The sequence below is a fragment of the Mustelus asterias genome, chromosome 7, assembly GCF_964213995.1.
Source record: "Mustelus asterias chromosome 7, sMusAst1.hap1.1, whole genome shotgun sequence".
Classification (NCBI taxonomy): Eukaryota; Metazoa; Chordata; class Chondrichthyes; order Carcharhiniformes; family Triakidae; genus Mustelus; species Mustelus asterias.
In genome coordinates, this window is record NC_135807.1 from 55610976 (window position 1) to 55632445 (window position 21470).

Consider the following 21470-nt stretch of genomic DNA (forward strand, 5'->3'; position numbering starts at 1 on the left):
AAGACGAGTAAGAAATTTATACTGGAACCAAAGAGCTTCCTTAAGAAGGAAAAAGACAATGTCAGATGAATTACCAATCAAACAGAGGAGAATGTCGGAGTTGTGTATTATTGCCATGCTTATTTAATCTCTATGGTGAAGTTTTATTTAGAAGAATTGAATACCTTGGAGTGATAAGTATTGGTTGTAGAATCATAAGCAACCTTAGATACACAGACCAACACAGTTTTGATGGCTGAGACTAAAGAGTAATTACAACTCAATGAAGTTAATCATAGAATCCCTACAGTGCAGAAGGGGGAGATTTGGCCCATTGAGTCCGCACCAACTACTCTCTCTGACAGAGTACCTTATCCAGGCCCTTTCCCCCCACCCTATCGCAGTAACCCCACACATTTACCATGGCTAATCCATCTAACCTACACATCTTTGGACTGTGGGTGGAAACTGGAGCACCCGAAGGAAACCCACACAGACACAGGAAGAATGCTGGGAAAGAATTTAGGAAGAAAATCAAAGTTAAGAAAACCAAAATAATGGTCATTAGTAAGAAGCCTACTAAACCAAAAGTGGCATCCTCAATTGATGGAACTAATGTAGAAAAAGTGGATAAATTTGTGTACCTGAATCCAATCAGGTGCTGAATGTGAGTGAAGTTACCAGAAAAATTTAAATAGCAAGAGGCGTTTTCAACTAAATTAATTTGATTCAAATAACAAAAAGAGTAAGCAGGTGTACAAGAAAATATTTGCTCAAATATTTGCTGAGTTTTACCACCTCACCCGCCCGAAGCCAACGGAGAATTCCGTTCTGCGAGCTTCACCTGCCCTGATTCCAGGGCAGGCGTGCCGGTAAAATTCCGGCAATTATGCCTCATGTACACTCCTCTATGGCTGTAAAATCTGGACCGTGGGCAACCAACTGATGAAAAGACTCAAAGCCTTTGAAGTGTGGGCAGGAAGAAGAAATGTCTTGAAAAGAAAGTGTAAATAATGAAAATGTCCTTGGGAGAATGAAATCGAGAAGAAGCATGATAGAAACATTAAGAGCCAAAATTTGAATTATTTTGGCCATCTAATAAGGCATGACAATATATACAAAAGGCTGATTAAAGGCCACATCGATGGTAAAAGATGCTGAGGTAAACCAAGAGGGTTTTCGTCAAGCAACATTAAGCAACGGGAAAACATGAGCTTTTATGAGCTCCAGAAGCGACTGGAACAACATTGCGTCTAACCTGAAAGGGAAGAAATATTTCTTCTCTAAAGCTTATTTTTATAATTTTCTCTGTCCAAAAGGAATCAAATACTTTTCCTTTGAATGTTTGACTAGTAATTTCCTTGGAACTGCTCCCGCTCCATTGCCAAAACTTCACTGGAAAACATCATGGCGCTGATAAATCACACCTGTCAACTTGTAAGTCTTTCAAGTCTCTGTAACTGAGAAACACAGATAAAATTGAGCGCCAAAGTGTAGTTAAGGCAGCCACTAGGATTGAAAAGAGTAGGAGAGAAGTCAAGATAAATCAAGGAATACTGATTAGATAATATCAAACTTCGATTTTAGAAACCTGTAGATTATCACAGAAAGAAAGAAGGTAACTAGTTCCATAGTTTTCAGGCCCAGGTATTTTCAGATATTACGACTAGTGGATTACGTTTCTCAGATGTTGCTGATGATGTGTTTCCTGTTAATGTGGTGACAAAAAAACGCTGGTTTTGGAAGTCACAGAGAAAAAATGAGCTGTTCATTCCTTTGGTTGGTAGTGATTCTTAAGACAAGGAGCTGAGTAAGAGATGGAATAAACAAGATACAAAGACATCTGATGAGGGTGATAATGTGCATTATATGGTGCATTTGACACATTTGCTCATTCTGTCTCCCTTGATTATTCCAGTTGTACAGAGAATGGACACTGTGACTGAAGGAATGGAAACATCACAGAAAAGCTACACAGAAAAACTAACTGCAGTCGAGACTGACCTGAAGAAATTAGGTAAACTTTACAACATTTTTCATATGCCAGGAAGAAAATTAAATTGAACATTTAACCAGCTGTGGTGAATGATATTCCTGTGTCAAAATTAAGTGAAGTCTAGCAGTTACTCTTGGCGCTATTAACATGCACACATTAAATGTGTAACATATGACTTGTCCTTACCTGCTTTATTTTGAGCAGAGGTGATATTAAAAGAACTGTATTTATACCTCAATGAAAAGAGAGAGATTATGAAACATTCTTATGTTAATATTGGATGCAAGCACTTCTAAAGGTGAAAAATCTGCTTCACAACAAAATAATGGACATCCAGAGTGGTTTCTGTTTTAACCATCCACCCAGAGTATGCTTAGGTGGCATAGTTATGATATTATTTGGCCTTTTCTTGGGAGAGTGATCAAAAGTGAGAGATTGTTGTGGAAGAATGGCTGTTCCAGAGCCCATGGTAACATTAAAAACCTTATATTAAAGTTAGGAGCCGTTAATTTTAATAGGTGACAGTCCTTTTTGCTAATGAGTACTAGAAAAGCCAGGATTTACTGCCATAATGTAGGCAAGAAATCACAGTCCCGAGGAAAGAGGGTATGAGATTATTCTTTCAGTTTGACACTCCCAAATGCATGAACGCTGGCATTTCTTTATACAAACTGATCAAATGCATGTTGGTGCTATGGTAAACACACCATCTGAAGGAAACATTTTGTGTGCGAGAAGCCAAGTATTGACCGCAGTATATCATCAGCCAATGAAAAGCACCACCAAAAAGACCTACATTTCAAGCAAGAAGCTGTGGCCCAGTGTATCATTGCATGGATGACTAACAGTCTGAAGAAGGGGCCAGGCAGTTCATCAGAGTGCATCTCACTCAATAACCATTTTTCTGTCTTGGGAAATGGTGAGAGTAAAGGTGTCTCTGGAGAGTGCAGCTGCCCCTCAACAGCAGTTGAGGCTTTGAAGGGGATTTCGAAGCAGAAGTGGGTTGCTGTTGAGGGGCAGTTGCACTAGAACCCATTCATTGGGGAAAGGGGCAGGAATGGTAATTAAGGTTACAGAATACAGAGTGAGAGAGAGGGACCTGGTGGAATCAGGGAGTGGCTGAAAGAGGGCACCAGATTTGGAGGTTTCTCCATTCCCTTCAATAAGCTGCAGTTTTATTCTAAAACATCTATGCACTGGATGATAGCACTATAAGAATTTTCAAAGTAAATTGTGGTTCACAATTTAGTGCTGGAATTGGCGATGGAGATGAGCAGGGGTGGAGGACACAAAGAAAGTTGTGGATTGGGGTCAGGAAGAAGTTTTAAAAATACAGTGCTGGCCAATGTGTGGACCTCGGCTGTGGCACTGGTCAAGAAGAGAAATGGGGACGGAAAGTAGGCAAACCGTGCTAAAGGGGCAGGTTGACTTCAGAATCGGGTTCAAAGTGAGGGTTGAAGTTTCAAAAAGGAGCTGGGTGGAGGTAGCAGCCTTGTGATAAGTTGGAAAAGAAAAGTAAGGTTCAGACCTGGATGCACAAAGAAAGATAATTGTGTCATCTGGGTCTAAGATGTGGCAGCTGCTGGGAAGTGGGTTGGAGGCTGAGAAGGAAAGATGCAGGTCAGCACCAGTGTTGGCCAGTGGCTCGGATGGGATCAATGAAGAGGAGGAGTTTGTGGCAGATGGGAGCGGGACTGTCAGGGAGAAGGAGAAAATAGTGGCAGGGTGAAAGTAACTAGAGGAGCAGGGGAATTATGGGGTTTGGATGTGCATGCGAGGATCTAGCTGGGAGATCAGTTACATGCACAATGGTGCCACCTACTGTTGAGAGGCTGCAAAATTACCAAAATCCAGTCCACCCCAGCATGTATGCCCCAGTCCTCCCATCCTTCCTCATCTAGCTCTAGCAATATAACCCTCTATTCCTTTCCCCCACATATGCTTAGCTAGCTTTCTCTGAAGTGCATCTGTACCATTTGTCTTGCGTATTAGCTATTATTTAGATGTTCTGATGAAAAACTGAGAAAATCCTGAAACCGTACATGATAATACTGTGACACAATAAGTGTAACAGCTATGAAGTACACAATACTTTTAATATATTAACTATATACTTACAATATGGCCACAAAATTGGGCTTTGGAGCACAAGTAGTTCTGGCATCACTGGTGTCATTTTGAAACCAAAATGGCATCCACTCAGCACATACCAGCTTCCAGCATGACCTGCTCTGAACGGCCATGTTAGTGCAGGCATAGGGAGTATGTGCTGAAATTATACAAAGTAGGCAGATTGTGAGGCAATAAACACACCACGCTGCCTTTCTTAACCTTGCCCTTCCAGCTAATACCCTCCCTTAAATATGCCAGCTGAACACGTGTTTTTTAAAAAAAATTTTACTTCATCCTTAAAGTTACAAAGCCAACGTTCAGTATGGACCGTGCAAACCCAAATCCATTTCTTTCTTGCTCCAAAATCCAAATTCAAACTGAATCCAATTCATGGTCCCCACAAGAGAGACAAACAAGGTCCAAGCTGACAAGATAAGGCACTGCACCCCATCTTGGGCCTGATCTGATGCTTGATGATCATTGACTGTCCCCTGAACATATGTTTCCAGAGTCGTACCTGATTTGCTTTTTAAGACTTGTCTTGAAAGTTTGGACTGCTTGTTCAGCCAGACCATTGGATGTTGGGTGGTACGGGACAGTCCTGATGTGCTTTATACCATTTCTGGAAGTGAAATTCTGCACTCATGAAGGCCATTCCATTATCTAACACGGTAACTTCAAGTATCACATGGGATGCAAAACATTGATGCAATTTCTCAATAGTGCCTTGCAAAGCCATAGATTTCACTTCAAACACTTCCATTCACTTCAAATGGGCATCGATCAATTGCAAAAACATCGTGCCCAAAAATGGCCTCCCCCTTAATCAAAGTGGACATGTACCCATGGCTGATCAGGCCATTCCCAAGGGTGCAAAGGGATGTAGCAGGCAACTTCTGTAGCAACTGGCACTGATCGCAGTGTTTCACCAACCTCTCAATATCAGCATCTATGCCAGGCCACCAAATGTAACTCCTGACGAGCATTGACATTTCTGACACACCTTCCTGGTAACAGGGACAATTAATCTCGCCCCCCAAAGTATGTTCCATTCTTCAAAACTTAATTCGTCTTTCCAAATACAATATGGCTTAATCTCTTCAAACACTGGCTCGTTGATCTATCCTATTAATTTTCTGTGCTTCACTTTGGATAAAAGCGGGTCTCTGTTGGTCCAATACTTGAATTGCTGCGTCGAAACTGTCAACATATCCAAGAAGTTTAGAGCCATCATAGTTTTCTCTCCATCACTCATGCTATCTCCAGTGCCTTTTTAAAATTGATAAACATCTCCGCCAACAGCTTTCTCTGGATGTCTTCATGACTCCACTAACTAAGCGGTCTCTCAGCATATTGTTCAGGGTAATCCCAAAGTCGCAGTGCTCTTCAATTTGCCTTAGCTTTGTAGTGTAGATTGCAATGGTATCTCCTGGAGCTCTCCTTGTACAATTAAACTTAAAATGCTGCAGGATGACTGAGGGCTTTGGGTGACAGTGTGCCTTCTCCAGATCTACCATCTCTGTGAATTAACTTGAATCAGGTGCATTCCGGGACATAAGGCTGTGCATTAAACTAGAGACCTTGGTCCCACATGCACTTAAAAGGATTGCTGCCTTCTTCCCCATCTCCTCAATTCTATTGTTCATAAGATAATAATCCAGATGTTCTACGTACTACGTCCAATCCTCAATGGTGGGATCAAAGGGATCTAATTGACCGAATAGAGGCATTATTCCTGCATCACACTTCTGTTTTGTGACCTGATTTCGACCTCAGAGGGTTCTGTATTCACAGTCTTGGGACCACATGTCTTCCGTTTTATCCTCGTCGCCAGTGCAATAATTTTGGCTCATCAGCTGGGTATGAAACAACTAACATTTATTTACAACATAATTTACAATTATCTTACAGAGTCTTGCAGCTTAATAGCTGCCAGTCAGCATCCAAGATCGATCCCAGACAAAACCCACACTTGCCAGGGTGAGCCTCCACTCTGGACCACTAATTGGTTTTCTGGGTCATGTGATCCTATCAGCTAATCGCCCCTTAAAGGGGCCAGACACCATGGTGCCACTCCCTGGCCATTTCCCTGTAGCCCTGCACGTTTTTTCATTTAACTGGCTTGTGAGAGTCAAGCATCCATAGTGACTTTTTATTTTTGATCTTTCGATGTTGGCTCGTCCTATCATTGTGAAGCAGAATTCACCAAGCATTTGATTGTTTACCCATTAATAGGGAACATGAGCTGGTATTAGACCCACATGAGGCAGGCTGGTTTACCCTCCTGATGATTGTGTTGTTGCAATAGTAATCCTGCTCAGTATGAGAGGAACCACAGGATCAGAGTGTTGACGTATGTGCTTGGGATTATGACTGAACACTTCTAAGTCAGAATCCCCCCATCTAAAAAGTGAAAAAGCACCCACAGTGTATAGGGAGCTCCAGGACTTTAACCCAACAACAGCCTTTTCCTTCCAAGTCTCCACGGCATGTGGCCTAGAGGGGTACTTGCAGGTGGTGATGTCGCCATGCATCAGCTGCCCTTGTCCTTTCTGTCGGTACAGGCTGCGGAATTAGGAGGAACTGTCAAAGGCATGAGTTGCAGCACAGCAACCTGCAAATGGTACACTGTGGTGCAGGGAATGAATGTTACACATGGTGAATGGGTGCCAAACAAGCAGAGAAGCTCTGCCCTGGATTGTGCCAAGCTCCTTCGATGTTGTTGGAGCTGCACGCATCTAGCCAAGTGGAGAATACGCCAGAAAACACCCGACTTGTACCTTGCAGGCTTTGGGGAGTCCGGAGATGAACTACTCACTGCAGCATTCCTGCCTCTGACCTGCTCTTGTAGCTACAGGATTTATTTGGTTGGACCAACTCAGTTTCTGGCCAATGGTAACGGGTGCTCAGTGGGAGTTTAGGGTTGGGTGGTGGTGGGGAGGGCAGTTCGGGTGATTGATGGGGGTGGGGGGGGGGAGTCAGGTAGTCCATAGGAGGGACAAGTGGTCAGTGGGGGTTTGTGGGAGGGGCGGTTTAGGTGGTGGAGAGGTCAGGTGGTCAGTAAAAAGGGCAGTGATCACGGGGAGCGGAGGGGTCAGGTGGTCTGTGGAAGGTGGGGGTTAAGTGGTTGGGGGAGTTAGTTAGTGGAGGGAGGTGGCCGTGTTCTTGAGGGAATAGTTAGTGGGGGGGGTGTCAGGTGATCAATTTGGAGGAGTGACGCGGGTGGTTGGGAGGGGTCATGGTCAGTTGGGGAGCATGTCAGTGAGGGGTCACTGAGGGTCAGGTCGTCAGTTGGGAGGGTCAGGTAGTTGGCGCATCATGTGGTAGCTGGATGGGCAGTAGAAGGACCAAGTGGTCAGTGGGGGAATGGGGAGTGTACTTAGGGTGTTCTATGGAAGCTGGGAATGTGGGGGAGTCCCCTGGGGGGGTGTCAGGGATAGACGGGGGAATGAAGGAGTTAGTGTGGGAGGTCAGCAGAAGTTGGGGCATCCAAGGGGGAGGAGGGTTGCAGGGTGGGGGGGGAAACTAGGGGTGGGGTCAGGGGTGCTCAATGCTATTGTTATCCAGAAGTTATTTAGTTTCTTATTTTTCTGGGTAACTATTGCTGTAAGTCAGTCAAAACTATCCAAAACTTGTGATTTATATTGTACTTTTGGATGATTCCCACTGCTGGGCAATTGCTCAACGGAAGTTTGAACTTCCCAGACAATTGCTGTGCAATCCTTATATGGGGACCTCCGCAGCAGGTCACCCAGTGCATCTTTGGGGTACTCCCCAGTTACAATGCCCCTGAGCTCAGGAGTTACAGGCTATTGTCTCAAGGGCACTTACATATCAATGGCTTGAGAGCCATTTTTTTCTGAGAGTGCAGCTGTATCCTCATTGTTGGCTCTAAGGAACATTCTGTATTAGACCTTCCATGTTGACCATGGTGCCAGGCACAAAGCCTCTCAACATTTCCACCTTTGTCCCATTCCTCATCATCTTCCTCAGCCTTCATTGTCAGAGGTAAATGGCTCATCCTCCTCCTTCCCCCCCCCCCCCTTTTCCTGCGAGGAATGGTCTTCTTCACTGGGTTCTGGATCCTGCGTGTGTATACCCCTTCACTGTCCCATATTGTGTAAGTTGCGTCAGGTCACCCCTATTCGATACTCTTGCAGATGAGTATTACAGTGCAGTATTCTGGTTTCCTGTGGTGTTCCACAGAGCTCAGTATTGGGGCCTTTGCTGCATGTTGTATTTATTAATGATTTAGACTTGAATATGGGAGGTATGAGTGGGAAATTTGCAGATGACACAAAAATTGGCTGTGTAGTTTCTAGTGAAGAGGAAAGCTATCAACTCCAGAACAATATCAATGGCTTGGTCGAGTGGATAGAGAAATGGTAAATGGAATTCAATCCAGAAGAGTGTGAGGTAATGTATTTGGGGAGGGCAAACAAAGCAAGGGAATACGAAAAGTAAATGGGAAGATATTGAGAGGGATAGGACCCAGCTATCTAAAGGCTAAGGGCCACGGTGACTTTGACTACAATTGGAAGGGCTTGTGCTTGTTTAAGGCAAGGTATCTGCCTCCAACATGGTCTAGATCTCTCTTACCATATCCTGGGACATCCTAAGCCTTCACCTATATTGCCTCTCTTTCATGCCCAGGAAGTAGAGCCTGTTCCTGTACACACTTCGTTCAGGGTAATAACTCAACATCCTCCTTCTTGCTTGTTTGTCTGGGGTCTCTGCCCCTCATGCCCGGGTAACTTGGCTGTAGCGATTTGCTGCTGCTGCCCCCTTTCCTCTATATGGCTCCTGTATGAAGTGCTACACCCATCTTAGCAAACTTCCTTTCTTTGTGGCCCACACATTCCTAACCCAGTGAGACTGGCAGCCAGTATTGTCATCAACTTGGCTGACGAAGGAAGGAGCGATGAGCAGGAGGAGCCGTTGATCTTTCACAAATCACACACACTCACACACACCCCGGGGGCAAACACCAGGCCCTATCTCCGGGAAGTTCAGCTTTGCAGCTATTGCTTCATACAGCTTTTTATAAAGCTTAGAATCCTTTGCTTGTATCCATCAAATCTGCTCACGTCTCCAGCACTAAGTTGCGTAACACACTTCCAAGTTCTGGGAGTTTTGAGGGTGAAAATCGCAACTTCCAGTTCAGCCCTATCTGTTTAAATGGTCCGGATTTATAGCGGCCGCATGTGTGATTTGCACCACACCCCCTTCCACACAGCTCTCAATCTGGGCAATACTGAGAATGGGGTGGGACTTCCTGATTGGGGTCCTGCCCACCATTTTCAACCCTCCATGCAGTCTGAAAATCCAGACCAATAGCACCCATCTTTGCTGTTAATGTTGCGGATTCTGTGACGATCGCTCCAGCTGAGATTAAGAGCAGCTGATACTAACTGGGAAGAGGTTAAGGCGCATTTTTAAGAACCAGTTCCCACCTATGTGAGGGGAACTATGTGGAAGGGAAAAGTAGTCTACACTTATACTGAGTTTTGTGAATGAACCTACATTGAAGACACACTGGCTCCAGCCTCTTCCTTCGCCAGATGCATGTTCACTGGATTAACATGGTAGCAGAGGGTTAATACCGATCTGTGAAAGTTGGAAGTCTCTCTCTCTCTGTCTAGGATCATAGAATCCCTACAGTGCAGAAGGAGGCCATTCACCCCATCCAGTCTGCACCGACCACAATCCCACCCAGGCCTATCCCCATAACCCCACATATTTACTCTGCTAATCTCCCTGACACTAAGGGGCAATTTATCATGGCCAATCCGCCTAACCCGCACATCACGTCTGTTCTGACAAATGTACCGCTCCCCACAGAACATAACGGCTGAAGCCCGATGCAAATTCTCAGACTTTGATTATCCACCATTTTGTTTTTGGAATCTGAACCATATGAACAGTGGAAAAATTAGGTGGATGTGAACTAGAGTTACCTAGCTATCCAAGAGAAATGCAAGGTATGACTTTGGTTTTATCACTGCCAGGGAAAAGGAAGATGAGAGGTCATATGACTCCAGGTTATAGTCCAACAGGTTTCTTTGAAATCACAAGCTTTCGGAGCGCTGCTCCTTCATCAGGTGAGTCTTCACTATAACTGGTGTCATGTGACCTGTCATCTTATCCAACCCAGTCCAACACCGGCATCTTCAGATCAGGGAAAAGTAAGATTAGAGGTAAAATATTTTTGGAGCTGTGTGTCGGTGACTTGGATACTGATGACAGATCAGATCATCTATAGCAATTTATGGATAGGATTTATGAACAAGATGATCTTTTAGAACCCTATGAAACATGATCAACATTTGATAAATTTAAGAAGATGAGCAATGGTACCATGGAAGAGTACATTATAAAACATAGAACAGTACAGCACAGAACAGGCCCTTCGGCCCACGATGTTGTGCCGAGCTTTATCAGAAACCAAGATCAAGCTATCCCACTACCTATCATCCTGGTGTGCTCCATGTGCCTATCCAATAACCGCTTAAATGTTCCTAAAGTGTCTGACTCCACTATCACTGCGGGCAGTCCATTCCACACCCCAACCACTCTCTGCGTAAAGAACCTACCTCTGATATCCTTCCTATATCTCCCACCATGAACCCTATAGTTATGCCCCCTTGTAATAGCTCCATCCACCCGAGGAAATAGTCTTTGAACGTTCACTCTATCTATCCCCTTCATCATTTTATAAACTATGGACTATGATAAATTGTATAAGAGATTGACAGAAGTTGACCTAGTAATCCTAGGATGGGATTTTCCAGCTACGCTGGCCCCAAAACCGAAAATTCCTGCCTGAGGTCAACGGACCATGGTCTGCCCCTCGCCTGCTACCATTCCCGTGGTGGGCAAAACGGGAAAATTCACCCCTAGAGTCTGTTTGCATTCAACTTACTGGATTGTGCACAGATCACAGTTACAGACAGATTTCTGGTATTGATGGGGTTCCGTTTCATGGGAAATATTCTCTTTTAGATCTGATGAAGGGTAGTCCTGACTCAAAACATTGTCTCTATTCTCTCTTCACAGATGCTATCAGACCTGCTGAGATTTTCCAGCGTTTTCTGGTTTTGTCTCAGACCAAATGACTGCTGCCCTAAAATTATTATTTTGGAAAACAATCATTAAACTTGTAATTACAGATTTGAAGTTCTGCCATGATGAGATTCAAATGCGGGTCCCCAGAGCATTATCCTTGGTCACTGGATCACTAGTCCAGTGATAATATCACTGGGCCACTACCTCCCATAAACACAAATTATGGAACTTGCTCAGTATGACCATTTGTCTAATGATGACCATGAAATCATTGTTGATTATTGCAAAACCTATTTGGTTCATAATGCCCTTTAGGGGAGGAAGTCTGCCAACCTTACCTGGTCTGGCTTACATTGCCTAGGCAGCACAGTGACACAGTGGATAGCACTGCTACCTCACAGTGACTGGGACCCAGGTTCAATTCCGGCCTCGGGTCATTGTCTGTGCGGAGTTTGCACTTTCTCCCCATGTCTGCCAATTTCCTCCCACACTCAAAAGATGTGCGGGTTAGGTTGATTGACCATGCTAAATTGACCCGAGTGTCAGGGGGATTAGCAGGGTAAATGTGTGGGATTACGAAAATAGGGCCAGGGTGGGATTGTGGTCGGTACAGACTCGATGGGCCGAATGGCCTCCTGTACTGTAGGGATTCTATTATTCTGCATGTAACTCCAGACCCACAGCAATGAGGTTGACTCTTAAATGCTGTCTGAAATGGTTTAACAAGCCACTCAGTTCTATCAAACTGCTAAAAGATCTCAAAAGAATGAAACCGGATGGGCCACTTGGCATCAACCTAGGCATTGGAAGCAGCAATGGCGAACTTAGCCCTGTCAACACTACAAAGTGCTCATTACAGACATCCAGGGGGCGAGTGCCTGCATTGCCATATTCATGGAATCATACCTTACAGCTAATGTCCCAGACACCACCATCCTTAGGTATGTCCTGTACCACACATCAGGAGGGATTTGCCCTGGGAGTTCACAACATCAACTCCGAATGCCATGAAGTCCCATGGCATCAGATCAAACATGAGCATGGAAAACTCCTGCTGATTGCCATGTACAGTCCCCCCTTCATCAGCTGAGGACTCAGTACTCCTCCATGTTGGACACCACTTGGAAGAAGCACTGAGGGTTACAAGGGTACAGGATGTACTCTGGGTGGGGCACTTCAATGTCCATCATCAAGAGTGGCTTGGCAGCAGCACGGCTGACTGAACTGGGTGAGTCCTAAAGGACACAGCTGCTACCCTGGGTCTGTGGCAGGTGGTGAGGGAACCAACAAGATGGAAAATCATACTTCATGGCATCATAGAATCCTACAGTGCAGAAGGAGGCCATTCGGCCCATCGAGTCCCTATGCTCATAACCCATGCATATAGCCTAGCTAGTCACCCTGACACAAAGGGCTAATCCACCTAACCCATAAAACTTTGGACTGTGGGAGGAAACCCACGCAGACAAGGGGAGAATGTGCAAACTCCACACAGACAGCGACCCAAGCCCGGTCTCAAACCCGGGTCCCTGGCGCTGTGAGGCAGCAGTGCTAACCACTGTGCTACCGTGCCGCCCATACTTGATCTCATCCTCATCAACCCTGCCTGTAGCAGATGCATCTGTCCATGATAGTATCGGTAGGAGTGACCACTGCATGGTTCTCGTGCTGATGAAGTCCCATCTTCACATTGAGGATATTCTCCATCATGTTGTGTGGCACTACCACTGTGCTAAATAGGATAGATTTCAAACAGATCTAACAATTCAAGATAGGCATCCATGAAGCGCCATGGGCTATCAGCAGCCGCAGTATTGTACTCAACCACAATCTGCAACCTCATGGCCTAGCATATCCCCCACCTTATCTTTAACACCAAGCCAGGGGAAATGAAGATTCAATGAAGTGTGCAGCTCGGCATGCCAAGAGCAGCACCAGGCATACGTAAATATGGGATGTCCACCTGGTGAAGCTACAACACATGACAACTTACATACCAAACAGCATAGCAGCAAGCGATAGACAGAGCTAAGCAATTTCACAGCTAATGATTAGATCTGAACTCTGCTGTCCTGCCATGTCCAACCGTGAATGGTGGTGGACAATTAAACAACAGGTGGAAGAGGCTCCACAGATATCCCATTCCCAATGATGGGGGAACCCAGCTCAACAGTGCAAAAGATAAGGCTGAAGCATTCACAGTTATCTTCAGCCAGAAATGTCGAGTGGATGATGTAACCATCACCGCTTGACACAGTAGAGTGGAGAATGCAACATCATTCTGAGAAAGTAATAGAAGCAGAAATCCTGTCATGGCCGAACCAAGAGTCGCACCAACCACAATCAGTCTAGCAAGTGGCACAGGACAGGGATCAGAAAGCCCAAGTCGTTAGGATTGAACCCCTGAAAGGAGTTGATCCCCAAGTTCCTGAGAAATATGCAGTTTGTCAAAAACACAACAAAAAAGTCGCACGGAAGGTTGAAAGCAAAAAATAAAGTGGCGATCACTAAGAAAGGGACCGACAGTCTTACAAGTTACATTTACTGTCGTTGAGAACAAAGAACAAACAAAGAACAATACAGCACAGGAACAGGCCCTTCGGCCCTCCAAGCCCGCGCCGCTCCCCGGTCCAGGATTGAATCCTGAATCCAGGATCCCCGCCCAATTTTCCAGCCTATCTACATACCAATATCCTATCCACCGAGCTGTCCCTCACAGCTACGATGCTTTGTTCATTACAACCTATTAACTCACCCCCACCCCCCCATTCCAGACCATGTGATCTCCAGGGAGAGGCGAAAACCCAGAGTGAAAAACCCCAGGGCCAATATGGGGAAAAAAAAAAAATCTGGGAAATTCCTCTCCGACCCCCTGAGGCGATCGAAACGAGTCCAGGAGATCACAATGGCCCTGATCGGAAAATGCTTCCCAACCCTAGTCATTTCCACTTCCACGAACACCATATGAATTCCCTGCCCCCGAGACAGGTTCCCAACTATCCGCAGTCTCGCTCTGTACTGGCACCAGCAAGATGATCATAGAATGAAGCCTTGAAACGAGAAACAAGGAACAATTAGCCCGCGCCGCTCCCTGGTCCAAACTAGACCACTCTTTTGTATCCCTCCATTCCCACTCTGTTCATATAGCTGTCTAGATAAGTCTTAAACGTTCCCAGTGTGTCCGCCTCCACCACCTTGCCCGGCAACACATTCCAGGCCCCCACGACCCTCTGTGTGAAATATGTCCTTCTGATATCTGTGTTAAACCTCCCCCCCTTCACCTTGAACCTATGACCCCTCGTGAACGTCACCACCGACCCGGGGAAAAGCTTCCCACCGTTCACCCTATCCATGCCTTTCATAATTTTATACACCTCTATTAAGTCTCCCCTCATCCTCCGTCTTTCCAAGGAGAACAACCCCAGTTTCCCCAATCTCTCCTCATAACCAAGCCCCTCCATATCAGGCAACATCCTGGTAAACCTCCTCTGTACTCTCTCCAAAGCCTCCACGTCCTTCTGGTAGTGTGGCGACCAGAACTGGACGCAGTATTCCAAATGCGGCCGAACCAACGTTCTATACATCTGCAACATCAGACCCCAACTTTTATACTCTATGCCCCGTCCTATAAAGGCAAGCATGCCATATGCCTTCTTCACCACCTTCTCCACCTGTGACGTCACCTTCAAAGATCTGTGGACTTGCACACCCAGGTCCCTCTGCGTCTCTACACCCTTTATGGTTCTTCCATTTATCGTGTAGCTCCTCCCTACATTATTCCCACCAAAATGCATCACTTCACATTTATCAGGATTGAACTCCATCTGCCATTTCCTTGCCCAAATTTCCAGCCTATCTATATCCTTCTGTAGCCTCTGACTATGTTCCTCACTGTCTGCAAGTCCTGCCAGTTTTGTGTCGTCTGCAAACTTACTGATCACCCCAGTTACTCCTTCTTCCAGATCATTTATATAAATCACAAACAGCAGAGGTCCCAATACAGAGCCCTGCGGTACACCACTAGTCACCGGCCTCCAGCCGGAAAAAGACCCTTCCACTACCACCCTCTGTCTTCTATGACCAAGCCAGTTCTCCACCCATCTAGCCACCTCCCCCTTTATCCCATGGGATCCAACCTTTTTCACTAGCCTACCATGAGGGACTTTGTCATGAGGATGGCAGCCATGTGATATCTTGCATTCCAAATTGTTTATTTTGAATAAAATCAAAGTTGGGACTTCAAAATAAAATGTTAAGAGATAAAACCATATGGGAGGCTAAACAGGGATTTAGAACGTCGGAGAGAGTTTGGTGTGGTATTCAGTGGCACTGGAGAGGAGTCAGCCAGCTTTATTGCAGAGATGGATCTGCACAGAAAGAGTCCCAGTGGATGAAACTTATAAGGCCAGAGCTAGGTTAGTGCCCTGGGGTTTTGAAGAATGCTTAGGAGGTATTCTAAAAAGGTCAGAGTGGACTCGTCCACAGCAGGAAAGGTAATTTTAAAAATTGTTTTGGCCCTTTTAGCAATGTGTTCTTGGGAATGTATGTCAATAGACATAGAAGCTGCATTTCTGCAGAGAAATCACCTCCAGAGGGAAGTGTTTCTCTAACCTCCTAAGGAGGCGCCAGATGTCGAAGGGAAAGTTTGAAAGTTAAATAAGTGCGGCGATGATTTGAACAATGCTTCCAGAGTCTACTGCTTTTCAGTTAGGTCACTTGTGTTAAAGTTCAGCTGTATTAACCAAAAGCAGATCCTGCTATGTTTTATTGGTACCATGCCGGGGAACTATTGGGCATCTTCTTATGGGGTGATACCAGTGAGCTCAAAAAAATGTAATTGACAAGATTAGAACAGAATTGAAGATAAAAAGTCAGCTGGGCTTCTGGGACCTTTAAATATGTTGGTTTGCAAATAAGTCAGAATGGGTCTGATCTTTTACATCAGCAATCTTACTTAGAAAGTGTTAACCTTATCACAGACAATCATGTCAGGGCCTCCAAAAAGATGCAGATACTTCCAAAGCTGAGACAGAAGCAGCTGCAGAGTCTAGTTGGACAATTGAATTGGCTGGGCACTTGAATAGACAAGGCCAGATGTAAGCTTTAATGTCTTAGAACTAAGGTTGAGGACAGTTTAAAGGCAAACAGAACATTAAAGCAATTAACGATGTTAAAGTTTATTCTTTTAAGTTTATTTATTAGTGTCACAAGTCGGCTTGCATCAACACTGCAATGAAGTTACTGTGAAAATCCCCTAGTTGCCACACTCCGGCGCCTGTTCGGGAGAAATGTCTTCAGAAGTTTCCATCTTTGGGTGACCCCAGAAATATAAAAATTTTAGTGCTGCCTCTCTTGCAAGCCTTTTTATAATATTCCTTATGGGAAAAGTGGGAAATGTTGCCTCTTGGCTTGGGACGAAAATAAGAATAATAGCAAAGAGTACTCTTGCTGCTGAAACTCTTGCACTTGGTGAAGCCGTTGACATGACATTCTTCTTAATAATGACGTGAGGGGAAATTCTATATCAAGGAGATACTAAAGAATCTTTACCTAATGACAGTTATGCAATTGTTTGCTTAGCGATAATGTGCAATGTACAAAATGTGCAAATGACTTGAGGGCTATTTCCTGCCTGGCTTCAATTTCAACTGATAGGATGAGTTCAGGGTCGAGGGGGATGCATGGCAAGTTATCTTGCCAGAAAAGGATCAAAGACTCCCTACAGTGCAGAAGGAGGCCATTTGGCCCATTGAGTCTGCACCAACTCCCTGAAGAGCATCCTACCCAGGCCCACCCCACACCCTATCCCTGTAATCCATAATGCTCCGAACCTACACATCTTTGGACACTCAGAGGTAACTTTAGCATGGCCAATCCATCCAACCTGCCCATCTTTGGAGTATGGGAGGAAACTGGAGCACCCGGAGGAAATTCATGCAGACATAGGGAGAACGTGCAAACTCCACACAGATAGTCATCCAAGCCTGGAATCGAACCCAGGTCTCTGGCACTGTGAGGCAGCAATGCTAACCACTGTGCCACCGTGTCAATTGAGCGTCTCCATCAACAACTTATTTTCTATACTGGAACCCCCCCTGCCCAACAAAGTCTGCCCCCATGGGTGTGCCTTCTTCTCCCCACTGACTTTTTCATGAAGACCACGCTTCTCTCCCACTACCCCGGGCCACACATCCCCACCCCATCATGAGACAACCTACACTTATCTTATCCTGGACTCCAGGATCTTGAATCTGGGATTGCTTGTAATCCCAGACCTGACCTGTCCACTGCTGCTACTGGTGCTGCTGGGACTCCAGAGCTACCAGCCTAGCAGTTTGACCAGCAGCACCCTGAGGCAGGACTTCCTGGGTAATGTTCTGTCTCCATCCAATTACCTCTCCTTGGAGTATGAAATGCCTGTGGGATGGCTGGTATCAATAAGGAATGCTCACTCTTCAGAAACCCTGCCGTTTGAAAACTCCTGCCTCTGTTGTCAGTATTAAGTGCTCCCAAGTCAACTTGATACAAAGTGCAACTCCCTTTATTCTTCCCCAAGAACATGCCACAGCCCTAAGAGAATATCCTCACTGAATCACAATTTTCCTCCAGCTACACCGGCCTTCCTTGGGCTATCAAAGTGATGCTGTCAGTTCATGATAAATGAAGGATTTTTTAATCTATATCTTAGCCGCTGGGAGTTGGATTGAAACTGCTTAAATTCAATTCATATCAGATCAGCAGACAATAAATTCATCATGTTTATTTCTGGGCAAAGCAGTCATTGGCCTGACACTTTAACTTTGTTCCTCTCTCCAGCAATGCTGCTAGATGTGCTGAGTATCTCCATTTTCAGGTTTTACTTCATTTTTCCTTGTCTTATTTTCCGGTGTCCATCAGGACCCACTGTCTTGAAAAATAATGGCCCAGATCTTCTGGACTCTGGATGGTCGGTCATACCCCAGAGGTACCTTGGAAGATGTGGTTGAGCCCCTTGGAAGGCCCAATGCACGGAGCTCACAGGAACTGCCCGGGAACTCTCAACTTTAGCTGGTCAAATCCCCTACGCCCCGAACACTGCAGAACCTTCTGAGTTAGAGTGGGTGGCACCAGAGGATTCGGACTCACTTATCTGGATAGCTAGCCAGGAAATGTTAGCAGGATTAAAACTTACATAACCCTCCCCCCTTTCAAACTTTCCAAACCCTCCAACTCCCCTCGACTTTCTCAACCTCCTACTTCTGCAACCAACCAAAATGTTGACCCCTGGCCTCTGACATCCCCCAGTTCATCCAACTCCCCCTCACCCCCTACCCAATCTCACCAGACCCATCCTCATCACCCACCCTCGCTGGCATTTTGCCACCTTACTCACTCACACACTAATGCACTGAAAAACTATCTATCTAAATGTCCCCAAAGCCCTCTAGTGTGTTGGTGAATGAAGACTTACCAAAATACACAGCTCGTGTTGCTACGGTTTCCCATGCTTGTCATGCTCTATGAACAAGGACTCTTAGATCTGGCCCACTCCGGATTTCTGAAGAAGCTGTTTCGGAAGTCCGGGTCAGCAATGTGGAGCTCCAGCACTGTAAAATAAAAATAGGAGCGGAGTGGCATTCTGACAATGATTGTCACTTCGCAGAAGATTCAGACCGTTGTGTGGCCTTAAATTTCAGCTACCACTTTTCAAACCAGGTAGTGAATGTGATGGGCTCCATCTGGGTGTGATTCCCACTCGGGCGTATTCCACAAATTCGATGCTGATTAAACTGATTAAAGCTGTAGATCACATAAGGAGGAGAAATTACTTTAACCACATCTTCAGAACTGTTTCGCCTTTAATTCTACTGTGATTATCTGTTCAGTCATTGCCCATAAATTTACCCTGTCTTCTAGATGACCAGAGTGGTGTGAAAGATCAAAGTACTTCTACAGAACTGTCCAAGTTCAAAACAGATATCCAATTTCTTCAGAACCAGCTTGGTGACATTGCAGACAAAGCCTCCAAAAACAAAGTTTCACTGGACATGCTGCAAGAGACTGAACAATCGATGACAACCAACCATAACTCACTGAAAAGCTTGTTGGATAGCAACTCCAGGTCTATCAGAGACATAAACCAGACTTTATTGACGTACAGTAGTTACATTACCAACCTGGAACAAATCTCTGGTAATCTGCAAAATGACATGCAAAGACAATCCAAGTCTCAGAGCAACACTGTTGTGAGTCTCAGTCAGTTAAATCAGACACAGGTTCAGCAGAGGGATTTATTCAATGCACTGCAAAGATCAGTTGACGGTACCAGTCAGTCTATCCAGAAGATAAGGAACGATTGGCAGGCTCTCCAGCAGACTGTGCTTCAAGCACGAAAGGACACAGACTGGCTGAAAGAGAAGCTGCAATACCTGCAGTTACAAGCAGTAAACAACTCGATCATGGTGATTGGGAATAGCGACACTTTGGAAGATATGAATAATCAGCTGAACACTCTCAGTAACCAGATGGCAAATATTAGTTTCATGGCTAACATTCATGAAGAGAGTCTCAAGGATCTACAGCAGTATCAAAAAGTTCATGAAAACAGAACATCTGCCAGTTTTGAACAACTTGAAGTGCGCATGGATATAAATGAGAGAGACATTAGCAGTATTATTGGGAACATTAGTTGGACTGTGCAACATCTTCGCTCACTGACAAGCAATTTGAATGATATAAAAACCACTTGTACCAATACATTGGGTCAACATGCAGACCAAATAGCCATCCTGACCACCGACATGGGCAATGTCCGTGCGGACAGCTCTCTCCTCAAGGCACAGCAAGGTATAATAAAGGCCAGACTGGATACTGAGGTGGGCAACCTGTCCATGATCATGGAAGAAATGAAACTTGTAGACACAAAGCATGCTCAGCTGATACAAAACTTCACAATTCTTCAAGGTAACCATTTTCTGCGAATTGTTCAAAACTATAGTGAAAGGAATTTACACTAAGCCTGGTCAATGCAATCTAGTTCAGACCGTTCATTTTAAATATAAGGGGACTTACTTGAAAGGAACCAATTTTTAATTTTTGACCATATTCTTAAGTTTTATGTTAGTATGCCTTTTAGTACTTGACAGAATTATATGATGTAATAGCACAAACTGATTATTTTTGAACCATTGAAAATTTTTCCCCCACACGGATCGCCAGAAAAAGTAGTTAATTCTCGTTAATTTTAGAAAGAACTGGATCATTAACTTTCAAGAAAGGGGATCAATACATATAGGTTATTCATATAGGCATTAAGAAGAATATGTATAGATCTCTTGAATGGATAAGAGTCTAAGATTGAAGTATTTAATTATCGAGTGTGAAGCAGAGGACATGATGGGACATAGCATTCTTAATGGTTGTATCAAATATAGGCCCAGAAATTTACGCAAATCTAAATTTAGGGTGTGTCATTGACCCAGGGTTTTTCCCCTATCTGAATATGATGCCCGAAGCTCACCAATATTGGCTCATAAGCCTCACTTCAATAGGTTTTCAAGTATGTTGGTTTGGGACTTGGGTCGGCAATTAGGTTGGGGATCAAGGTCAAGGATTGAGTTCAGATTGGGAATCATGGGTTGGGTAGGGAGATTGGGGATTGGGCTGAGAGTGATATGAATAGTGGGGGAGAGGTAACTGCAAAGGATGGGAGTAGCTACTGTGATGGAGCGAGGAACAGCAATGATGTTGGAAGGAGTGACAGTGGGGGAATGATGGCAATGCAATTAGGAGAACCGCAATGATGGAGAATGGTGCAAAGGTGATAGGGAATGGAGCCATGATGGGGGCTGGTGGCAATGGGGGGTTAGGAGTGACAATCGCAGGATTGAAGTGGCAAGGAGTGGGAGAGTAACAACGATGGGCGAGAAGAGCGATGGCAACACAGCAAGGTGCACTAGTAATGGAGAAAAGAACCACTGTCAATGATGTGGAGAAGACATGGCAGCGTTGGAGGGAAGGAAGGGAGTAGTTACTTTAATATAGGCTAGGGAGAAGTACTTGTACTGCCCCCTGCACCATATTCAGGTCAGGTGTCCAGCCAGATGTTTTCCTGAGTACAATTGGCAAAGAGTTGGAAGAGAATTTTTTTTTTTGCCGGGGCCACTAACTATGCTGCAGGATATCCTCTAGTGTGGATACTTTTCACAGCACCAATGAAATCTGCAGTTCGTCCACAGGCTGCCGGTGCATTTTGTGACACCCAAGTAGTTGCATTGTGTTAACTGAGCTCACCACATCCATGAAGGCCTCAGGCCTGCATGCTCAGTTTCAAAAGGGG

The 21470-nt window shown here is 45.0% G+C and overlaps 1 protein-coding gene across 1 annotated transcript in view; it reads left to right on the forward strand.

Moving 5' to 3' along the window:
• The window catches only part of colec12 (collectin sub-family member 12), a 191252-nt gene that overhangs the window by 143054 nt on the left and 26728 nt on the right, over positions 1–21470 (forward strand). Inside the window, exons 4-5 of the mRNA XM_078216080.1 lie at positions 1898–1996; positions 19049–20095. Coding sequence (XP_078072206.1) covers positions 1898–1996; positions 19049–20095 — 1146 coding nt within the window. The remainder of the gene's footprint in view (positions 1–1897; positions 1997–19048; positions 20096–21470) is intronic.